The sequence below is a fragment of the Caenorhabditis briggsae genome (genome assembly GCF_000004555.2).
Source record: "Caenorhabditis briggsae complete genome, chrX, whole genome shotgun sequence".
In the NCBI taxonomy this organism is placed as follows: Eukaryota; Metazoa; Nematoda; class Chromadorea; order Rhabditida; family Rhabditidae; genus Caenorhabditis; species Caenorhabditis briggsae.
The window spans coordinates 4785663-4796267 of NC_013491.2; the positions used below are offsets into that span (position 1 = coordinate 4785663).

The 10605-nt window shown below is 36.4% G+C and overlaps 3 protein-coding genes across 3 annotated transcripts; 1 reads left to right on the top strand and 2 right to left on the bottom strand.

The window, feature by feature from the left end:
* Positions 1-296: 296 nt before the first annotated feature.
* CBG17277 lies at positions 297-3030 on the top strand (the record flags this gene model as incomplete). Its single annotated transcript, XM_045239107.1, has 7 exons — positions 297-414; positions 461-594; positions 646-788; positions 1389-1655; positions 1714-1879; positions 1925-1975; positions 2743-3030. The coding sequence occupies 7 exons, from the start codon at positions 297-299 to the stop codon at positions 3028-3030; spliced, it is 1167 nt and encodes a 388-aa protein (XP_045096153.1).
* A 150-nt stretch (positions 3031-3180) lies between these two features.
* Positions 3181-3721, bottom strand: CBG17278 (the record flags this gene model as incomplete). Its single annotated transcript, XM_002643884.1, has 3 exons — positions 3181-3452; positions 3496-3623; positions 3669-3721. The coding sequence occupies 3 exons, from the start codon at positions 3719-3721 to the stop codon at positions 3181-3183; spliced, it is 453 nt and encodes a 150-aa protein (XP_002643930.1).
* A 481-nt stretch (positions 3722-4202) lies between these two features.
* Cbr-sto-4 lies at positions 4203-7083 on the bottom strand (the record flags this gene model as incomplete). The annotated part of the gene is made up of 9 exons (XM_002643885.1): positions 4203-4281; positions 4926-4984; positions 5063-5122; positions 5171-5266; positions 5314-5481; positions 5841-5915; positions 5959-6114; positions 6163-6266; positions 7035-7083. The coding sequence occupies 9 exons, from the start codon at positions 7081-7083 to the stop codon at positions 4203-4205; spliced, it is 846 nt and encodes a 281-aa protein (XP_002643931.1).
* Positions 7084-10605: the final 3522 nt, after the last annotated feature.

Consider the following 10605-nt stretch of genomic DNA (forward strand, 5'->3'; position numbering starts at 1 on the left):
CAATCTCCCGCGTTTTCTTTTGTTTCTTGAGCATTCCTCCTCCTAACAATACTTAGATGTATTAAGACCTTCACGCCTTGTTCTTGTTCCGCTCCTCTAATTAGCCTTGAACATGTATTCATCCCATCTTTTTCCCGCCTGTTGATACTATTAGACACCTTTTTTTGACCTAAACGTTCCAATGTTTTCAGAAGGTCAACTATGAAATCGCGACTACAATTTTCTCTTTTACTGGTGAGTTGGAAGCGATCTAATTGTATACCCACATACTGTGATTTACTGTGTCTGTGTTGCAGATGTTCTTTGGTTTCTCAATTGCTATTCAAGACGACAACGAACTCATCGGTCAACCGGAGATTCAGTGTAATGCGGATACGATAGATATGCAGTTTCGAACAAGGAAACAATTCAATGGTTTTCAACTGAACACGCAACAAAAAATAATTAATCCGCTTTTTAGGCAAAGTTTATGTGAAAGGAAGTTACAACCGACCCGAATGCCGAGTGGATTATAGCACGAAAGACCAGTACGGACGACCTGTTGGAGGAATAAAACTCAATCATGGTGCATGCAACATGGACCGGCAACGAATGGTTTTAATTAGTGATCTGTGATGCGTTCAATGATCAATGATTCTTTTTTAGATTGCTCCCGAAGGGATGATGTTCTCCACCGTCCTGATCATCAGTTTTCACCCACTATTTCTGACACGAATGGACAAAGCATACCATATCCGATGCATGTACAAAGAGGCGGCGCGAACGGTGACTGCTGCAATTGATGTGAGGTGAGAGTTCATATAAAATGAAAAACCTGCATATACACAGCATAATCCAAAAAATACGTGCAGGTTTGCAACCGGATATGGTGAAAAACGATTTTGGGTATGAAACGAATAAAATAGGCATACAAATAGGAATATTAATACCAGCGCTGGTACAAATCGAGATATATTACTACCTCGTTTGATTCGGGTATTTTTGTTTCTGCATCTGAATCATGAATCCCGATTTTAGGATTCTTTTAGTGCTTCCAACAATGTTTATCGTTGTTATGTAAGTTTGGACAAAAAAGTACAAACACAAATTCGAAAAGCGAAATATACTGTATTCTCGCCAACAGAAGCCGTGAATTTTCAGCTCAGTTATCTTTGTTTCTATTAGAGATATCAAATAGCTGTAAACTGATAAATTATTCTTGATAAAATGATAAATAATTTATCAGTTTACAAAATTTTGATTGCTCCTATAGGAACCGAGTTAATTGAGTTGGAAGCACACGTAAAGTATGGGATTTGGTTTTAAATAATAAATAATACTAGTTTATTACGATGTGGAATTTTTGAGAAAATATTTGAGAAAATACGGTAATTTTTCTTAATTTCCAGCAACTTGCCCACCGAATCCGTCCAATCCGATCTACCGATGCCCACTTGCAGCTACACAATCCGACGGGATCAACTCGATGGTCCCATCCTTAAATACGCAAAGGTCGGTGACGAGGTGGTCCATCGTTGGCAGTGTGATTCTGGTAATTTCCTATCACTAATCATTGGTCATCAGTTCTCTTCTTCAGACGACTACGGTTTGCTGGTTCACAGTTGTTACGTCGAGGACGGTCAAGGAGAGAAACAAATGATAATCGACGAGAGAGGGTGAGTGAGATGAACATCAGGTACCAAGTCAGAAGAAAGATCAATTCAAAATTTTTAGATGTCACACTGACCGTCTTCTGCTAGGAGATCCAACATATGTGGAAGCGTTGAATTTGGCATATCGCGAGTCCTTTGTGTTCAAGTATGCGGATAGAATCGCTGTGAGGTTCCAGTGTGAAATTCGGTTATGTCTGAAGGAAGATGGAGGGTGTGATGGGATTACGGTAATTTGAATTGAAAAGAAAAAGTAGTAAATTAGGAATTTTCAGCCCCCAATGTGCTCATTCAAAGAAAACAATAACGTTGACGCGAAACAAGTTGTAAGTAACGTCGAAACTTTGTAGACTTCAAAGAAAATTCCAGAATAGGGTTAGAAGTGCCTATCTAGACATTTCTGAAAATTTCAGAATCCGCTCGTCAGTTTCATCCGAGTTGTATCAGTTTCAGTATCAAAAATCGAGTTTTCTGTTCAAAAGGACGTTTTGAAACATAGGACGTTTTTTAGGACGTTTTGAAACATAAAATTTGTTGTGCTTTACTTAAAATTTTATCAAAACTCTGAAACTTTCTGGAAACAACTTTTTTCAAGTTTTCGAATGGCTCCAGAAGTCGTCATCCTAATTTTAAGTATTTTTAAAAATGTTTAAGCGCCTAATTGACATTTTCGGTGAATTTTTCAACTTGTTAGCTTTAAAATTTTGATTTCAAGCAAATTTCTGATTCTTCCGGACGCGAAACCTTCAAAACTTCAAAGAAAATCGATATTGAATCTATTCGAAATCTTGAAACAAACAATTTTTAGAAAATTTTTGAAATATTAAATTTCATTAAATTCCGAGTAAAACTCAACAAATTACCTGTTTCGAAACGTATTGGAAGTTGAGAAAATGGTCGAAAATCACTAATTTTGCACTGAAAACGCGATTATCGGTGCTGAAACTCATATAACTTGGCTGAAACTAAAAAGCGGATTTTGAAACTATCAGAAGTGATCAGGTAGACTATTTTAAACCTAGTCTATAATTTTCATCAAAATCTGGGGTTTCGGTTCCCTTGTGCGAATTAAGAAAACAATTTAAATTTCCAGGTGAAACGTAGCACATTAGACAAAATGAACATTGTTCCAATCGATGCTGATTTCTTCTCCCAAACGCTCTACGTCATGGAGCAAGAGGAAAACGACAACTCTACCAGCAAAGAACTCATGGAAGTTTCAAAGAATACAATTTGCATGAGTTCCGCATTTGTCAGCTTTATTTTTGTGATCTCTGTGAGCACACTAGTTTTAATTACTGCCGTTTTCTCAGCCTGGCTTTACACTCAATGTTACCGGAAGAGAATGGCCAAGAATAGTTCCATAGTTCAATACGCTTGATTATCTGGTTACCTCTTTTTGTGTCCCTCGGGTTTCTATGTTTTTGTACTTTTAGGTACGTATATTTTCTTTTCTTTTTATCAAATTTTATCTTTTCGTTTCTTTTCCTTGTTTGATTTTTTCGCAATAAAAGTTTTATCATGATATCTTTTATTTCCTTGTGTGATGAAGTGAACCGAAACTTTGAGATGACAGGGCAAGCAAGATGCAAACATGGTTAGTAAGGATGAAATGAAAACATTTAAAAGAAAAAAATTTATTTTCCTCCATATCGAACGTAGCTGTTTCTTGGTGGTCCGGCATACGAGTTGTATGGCTTGACCATTGGCATCCTTGTGGTCTTCCATATCCACCGCCTCCTCCTCCATAAGGTCTATTGAATCCTCCATCGAATGGTGGTGGTCCATTATTGTAGTTGTTACCTTCAAAAAATATTTTTTAAAGATATCAAATCTCTAAAATTACCTCCAAATCCTCCACCATTTCCATAACTATTGAATCCTCCTCCATTATTGTAACCGTTGCCATAAGAAGGGCGACCGTATCCACCACCACCACCTCCCATGCCATAGGCTTGCGCTCCATAACCACCGCTGAAACAGAGTAATCTTAAAGTTAAACCATGCAAATATACTTACCATGAAGCAACGCCAACAAGGGCAGCCAAACCTAGAAGTACAGTTGTTCTCATCCTCGAAAGTAGATCAAAAATGAAACCTTTGATTTCGTCATACTCTTTAGGGTTTCTTATATACTACCTGATTGGAACCGCCCACTGACCCAAGAACAGTATCAAGAAAAGATAAGGAAGAGAAGAAGAAAAATCACCATCATCAGAGGTTTTTGTCGGTATCAAATCGCCGAAACCGAAGTGGAAATTTAGTTTTGCGTTGTGTTGTAACAATGGCGTCGTCCAGTGACCGAAAGATTTATTCGCTCAATTGAAACCGCGTTTAGAAAGATGTGGGTTTTCAAAGTAAAAAGAAAATATGGGGAAACACTTTCTATGAGACAATACTTTCGATGAGTCATGAGAATAGAATGGGCTTTTGGTTCGAAAATGAAGTTCACAGGAAGTAGGGGGCAACTAAGGGAAGGAACACAATAAAATGTTTTTTTGGTCGAGATGTTTGGGAAAGGAAAAGGAAGAATATTATTTTAAAGTGATATAATCACGCGGCAGCAGACTGTATGAACTTGGCAATCAATTCTGTTGGAAACGGGAAGATTATTGTGTTGTTCTTCTCGGAACTGAAATGTTTGATTAGAGTTCCTTCGAATTATTTTCACAAAGGAATCTTAACATCTTTCGAACCAGATATTGAGCACATAATTAAAAGGGCAAAAGATTTTTGGGGTCATTCCAAATCAGTTCAGGGGTACAAAATATTGAAAAAATTAAAATTTGTACCCCCCAATATGTGGGTCTGTACCAAAAACCGCGTTTTTTAGCAATTCAATTTAGAGCCAAAAATGAGTTTTTAAGCCATTTTTTCTCAGTCATATAACGGCGGAAAACAATCTTATAGTCAAGATTCTCAATTTTCAAAGAAAGTAAAGTTTTTTCGTTCATTTTTCGAATAAATCCAAGTCGTGGAAAAATCCTCAAAATTTTTCGAAATTTTTTCTGCAAAAATCTATTTTTCATGTTCCAACAACATATTTCATGTTCCACAACGTCCTAAAAGTTGATAGAACGTTTTTCAAAAATTGTTGTTTCGCACTGAAAAAAAGATTATATGGTACCAAATTTTATATAACTTAACTAAAATTGGCGAGCAGATTCTGAATTTTTCAGTAATCGATCTCAAAATAAGTTATTCGTTACCTATTCTGGAATTTATTAAAATCTGAGGTTCGAAGGTTCCATTCTCTTGTTAGTTCATTGCTCTTACCTAATACTATTCAGCGTTTGTAGATACCGGAGTTGAATTGCACATGGAGACGTTGCAATCTGGAAAAAGAGAAAAAGAATAGGAAGGAAACTACATACAATAAGTGGGTGAGAGGCTCTGAATAATTCATTGCATACCACATCTGCCGCATCCGCCAATGCTCTCGACGCGAGTTGTTCTCCCTCGGCGGCGATTATCTACAAACAAGAGCATTAGAAAGTAATAGGTTTCTTGTCATAAGATACTTTCGCTCCAGCGGCTCTCGCTGCCTCGGCTTCTGCCGCCATCGCTCGTTGAAGTTGTATCGGTAGACGGACGTCTTTGATTTCGACTCGTTCCACCTAGAACAATGAGTTTTTGGAAGAACGGAAAAAATGGGAATACTCACTTTAACTCCCCATGGGTCTGTGGCTTCATCCAACGCCGCTTGCATTTGCATAGAAATTGCATCACGAGAAGAAAGCATTTCAGCTAACGTTCGAGTACCCAGAAAATTTCGAAGTGTTGTTTGAGCCAATAGTTTTGTTGAGCGAGCTGCATCTTCGACATTGATAACCTAAAAAATAACAATGTTTTTTTTCTAGACATACTTACTATAAATAGGGCCACCCTATTCTATCTCAATTATCTCGGTTACTTTAAGAGGTATCAAAAATATGTCAACTGATAAAACGTTGATAGTATTGTACCAAGCATTTTATTAGTTGACCGATTATTGATATCATTGATAGAAATTAAGATAATTGAGCTCAAACTTTAAGTACTTTTTTATTATAAGAGTGGTTACGGTATATTCTATAGTCGTAGTTTTTCCAAGAATTGGAAAAAAAATAGTGTCACCATAAAAAAAAGGTAGTGTACCCGCCAAAAATCGACCTCCCGTAAAACAAAGTTATTTTCATAAAGTCCACTCACCGAAACTGTCGCATTTGATATTCTGAAATAAATTACAGCATCCACGGAAACCGTCACAGAATCTTTGGATAAAATCTGAAAAAATAATCCGTGGATCAGCTAGGAGCCATTTTTCTACCTCTTGTGGAGGAACATCGAATGACACCACACGAAGATCAATCTTCTTAAACGATTCTATGCATGGAATAATGAAGAATATGCCTGGACCACGTGCTCCGCCGTGCTTCAGCCTACCCAACCGGAATATTACCGCACGCTCGTATTCTTGTACAACCTATAAATTTGGGATTTAAGAAGTTAAGGGGGAAAAGGAAAAACTCACTTTTAAACAGAAAAATGCAGATAAGGGAAGTGTGAAAAGCACAACGAGATAACTGATAATTGTGATGATCCATCCGCAAATTGTGTAGTTTACTTTTTGATGGGCTGAAAATTTACCTCATTTTGGTTTTTCTAAATTACTTTTTGGGAAAACTGAAACTTCTCAAATTTGTAATACTCAACTTTCCAAGCCATTAAAATTCCCAAAACCAATTTTCGAACAAAAAAAATTGAAAAATGATTTTTGAAACAGTATTCAATTTTTGACATTCCAATTAGTATTTGACCATTGTTGGTGAAATTGAAATTTTGAAAATGTTCAACTAGCCTAAGTGGGAAGTACAGTCATTTCACTAGTTTCGAAATTTTCAAAAAACACATAAGGGGGGACCCTTATGTGATTTTTTTCGACCAAAAATGTTTTTTTTCGAGTTTTTCGATCTTTTTTGATCAGACAGACAAACAATCCGAAATACGAAAAAAATGGAAAAAATTATATTGAGAGCTCAAAATTTGGCTCAAAAATACAGAATTTTTGACACCGGGCCTTCCGGGCCGGGCCCGGGCCTTAAAAATTTTCTCAGGCCCTGCCCGGCCTGGCCCGGGCCGGCCCGGAATTTTACAAGTATGATAGTAACAATATTTTTTTCAGAGGGGCCACCAAGTCTAAAAAATTTGTGGAGTTTTTCAACTAATTGAATTTCCAAGTCTTTGTTTATGTGGGAATGGCAAACAAAATTCAATATGATCGGGCGCAGTTGGCACCCAATTAAAGACGTCGTTCTCTCTTGTTTTGGCAACGAATTTGTACAATTCGGGAGCCAAAAAATGACTGAAATTGTGAAAAAAAAGTACTTGTGTTGCTAGACTTACGGTCAACAATACGGGAAAGCGGAGCTCGGACGGTGCCTTGGCGTTGCATATCTACTCAGATGACGTTTTGCATTTTTTTTTCTCTGTTCTGCTTTTTCTGTGTATCAATCTTCTTCTGAAAACACCAAGGATCCATTCAACATTAGATTATCGCAAAAAAAGGAAGAAAAAGAAAACACTCAAGAAATGAGCAAGATGCCGAAAAGGAGAAGTCATACAAATGGTACCGTGGACAATTTTTGCTCTGTCGCTGCTCCCAAGGAGAAGAAAAAATATGAAGGATGCGGAGGGCATGAAAGGAGGCCGAGAAGGACACAGAAGGTGAATATGTGTGTATGTCTACTGGGCAATATTTTTCTGTTTGGGTGGGAGGAGAAAGATGCCAGGAGGGGGAGCTGGGTGGAGAAAAAAGAGAAGGACCCAATGGATATAATTAGAGCCAACATGGAATGAGAAGAAGATGGGGTCCATACTGACCCTCTTGACTTTTTCTTTTCACTTCGTTTTTGTGTTTTTGTTGTGTTAGTGAATAGGATATAGAGATGGAAAGTGTGGAAGCATTACGAAGTAATAGGATTTGCGCCGCTTCTGGCTATAAATGACAGAATGAGTGTTGAAGGAAAAAGAAAAAAGGAGGATTTGAGATAATGCAATGAATCTGAGCCTTTGAAAACCAGAGTCATGTATAATATTGCTTTTGGTTCGGCAACAGAGACTGAAAGCAAAATTGGGGAATTGAAATTTTTCATGATTTTTGAGCTGAAGATTAATTTCCAGAGTTCGGTGTGTATTGAAAATTTCGAAATATGGATTAATTTTTACAGGATTCGAAAAACGATTTTTTGGAAAAAAAACACAACTATGGCTTCCGTAATTTTGAGAATTCGTTCATTCGTTCTGATTTTCAAAATTGTCAGCAAAAATAACTTAAGTTTATGTATATTAATTAATGTCAAACTTTCTCAATTCATTCAACTTTTCGAAAATTTGTAACTGAAAATGAAAAACGGATTAATCCGAAAACTTCGAATTTTGAAATATTTGAAGAACAAAAAAAACGAATTAACCCAAAAATTGCGAATTTTCATTAGTTCAAAAAAATTTTTTAAATATTGAATAAACTCAAAAATTTTGAGTTTTTCATTTTTTTTTTAATAGATTCTAAATTTTTCAATATTCCAAAAATTCGGACTTTTCAATATTCCAAAACATTTGAAATTTCCATATTTCAAAGTTGTACAATTTTCCAATATTCCAAAAATTAGGAATTTTCAACATTCCAGAACATTTGAAATTTCCATATTTCAAAATTTTCCAAAATTCCAAAAATTCGGACTTTTCAATATTTCAAAAATGCGGAAGTTTTGAATTTTCCAATTTCCCAGAAATTAGAAATTTTTCCAAAAATTCAGAATTTTCCAATGTTTTCAGAATTTTTAGTTTTTTTTTTCTGTATTCTAAAAAGCTTTGAAAAATCAGATTAATCCAAAAATTCGGAATTTCAGAGTATCCGACCAGACAATGGATAATCAATAGTATATGGAAGCTTGTTGTGATTCTATTTATTCAAATTAATTATATTGATGGACCAAGATTTCAAAAATACGAAATTAATAATATCGAGAAAAAAAAATTAAAAGATATTTTTCACTTTAATCTTCGAATTTTTCGAGAATATTATCTTTAAATGAGCGAAGTAAAGAAGCCATAAATGATGAAACATTTGGAATAAGCGAAAATTGAGCCTACTGAAAAGTATTACTGTAAAAGAAGATCATTTTGGTTTAAAAGTCAATCAAAAAAGGTATAAAACAAAAAACCTCATGAATACAATTCTCATCATTTACAGTTCATCTAAAATTCTTAAGTTTTTTTCTCTGTTCCCATTTTCTCTGTTCCCATTTGTCCATCTTATTTTCCATGCTGGACCTTCTCCAGCCAGACTACCACTCCATCTTCCTCCAGCCTTCTCGAGCCGTCCATTCCCTTTACAACTACTACTTGATGTCTTTTGAATAGTGTGTGATACTCATAAAATTGCTCTGTGCTCGCGAAATAGTTGCAACATAAGAAGAAATGTGCGGAATGGGAGAAGAATAAGATGGAGAATTAGAATAAGTGGGTTGGAAGACGGCGAAACTTATGGGAAACGGGTTGAGCTTCGAAATCTCAAAGGGAATCAAAAATTGTGTTCACCACATCAAATTGAAGAAGATTCCAGAGATTAGACCAAAAAAACCAACAACATGCGAAAAAAGAAAAAAACTGAAAGGAATCATCCGAGGTTAGAGTTGAAAAAAAGCGGCATGTGCGGGCAGTTGAAAGAGGCTCAAATAGAATTTGAGAAGGGGGCGTGGTGGGGCACAAGAAGTGAGAAGAAGACGGGGCGGCAAAAAGCACCAGTATTATCTTTTTGTGAACTGAATACGGATGCCGAAACGAAAAAAGGGAGAAGGAAGAATAAAGAAAAGGAATACAAGCGGTCCATAGTGTCCCTCCCTTCGACCATGACGCGGAATAGACCAACGGGCGACACATGAATTTGATTCGTGGTGCCGTCCCATCCTCTCTCTCTTTTTCTTTCTCTCTCTCTTTACAAATTGAAAGAAAATTCATGAAGAAAAGTCATTCATGGAAATTGGTTCTGCCGAGAAATGAAAATATATAAATATATTTTTCGGGCTTCTTCCGTCTTCTCAATTTTCTTCTCGCTTCTGGTGTTAGTTTTTATGGTGGAAATGTGTCACTTGATATTTGGAATTCGAGCATCTATTTCTCTTGAGGGCCTCTTTCTGTTTTCCAGTGCCTTTCTTGAAAAGAACCCAATTCTTATCGTCTTTTTTCATCTGATGTGTTCTATTTTTTGGAGCTCCCCCCCTCCCCTCCTCCTGAGTCAAAAACTCCTAGACACGTATATATGTATACTGACTTGAATATAAAGTAGGTAGATGGAAGGCAAGGAAAAAAGAGAAAATACTACTTTTACTTTTTAGCGTCAAAAATGAAAGACAACATAAAAAAAGTGCGCGGTAAATTCAATTTCATTTTTTTTCATCCCGCGTACTTCACTGCAACAACTCGAAAAAAATTCTTTTTTTTCAATACATCAAGTCTTTTGGGTCCTCCCCAAAGCAATAAAGTAAAATAGACAAGAAAGAAAGAGAGATGTAGAGTGAAAAGAGCAATAGAAAAACGATGTAGAGGAGGGGGGGGGGGGGGGGGTCTGGGTGGGAGAGAATTTATTTTCTGTCACATAAACATTTGATGTGACGAAGTTCTTCTCCGGAGCAAGAAGGGATGAGATAGAGGAGAGAAATACGCCATTCCGTAGATTGCTCAGTATCTGTCAATCAGGACCTTCTTTCTCTCCAGAAATGTCAAAAGATCGAGTCTCTTGTCTTTCCTCCTTCTCATTTAAGATCATTCTCCATTTGGGTTGGTTCTATCTCTTCTGTCCGTTGATATTCAAATCCAGGTGATTACTCTTACGACAAATGTGTATTTGGTGTCAACAAAAATAAAAAGATTATGAAGTGACGTCTAAGAATCAGTGTGAACATATTTTAGTTGA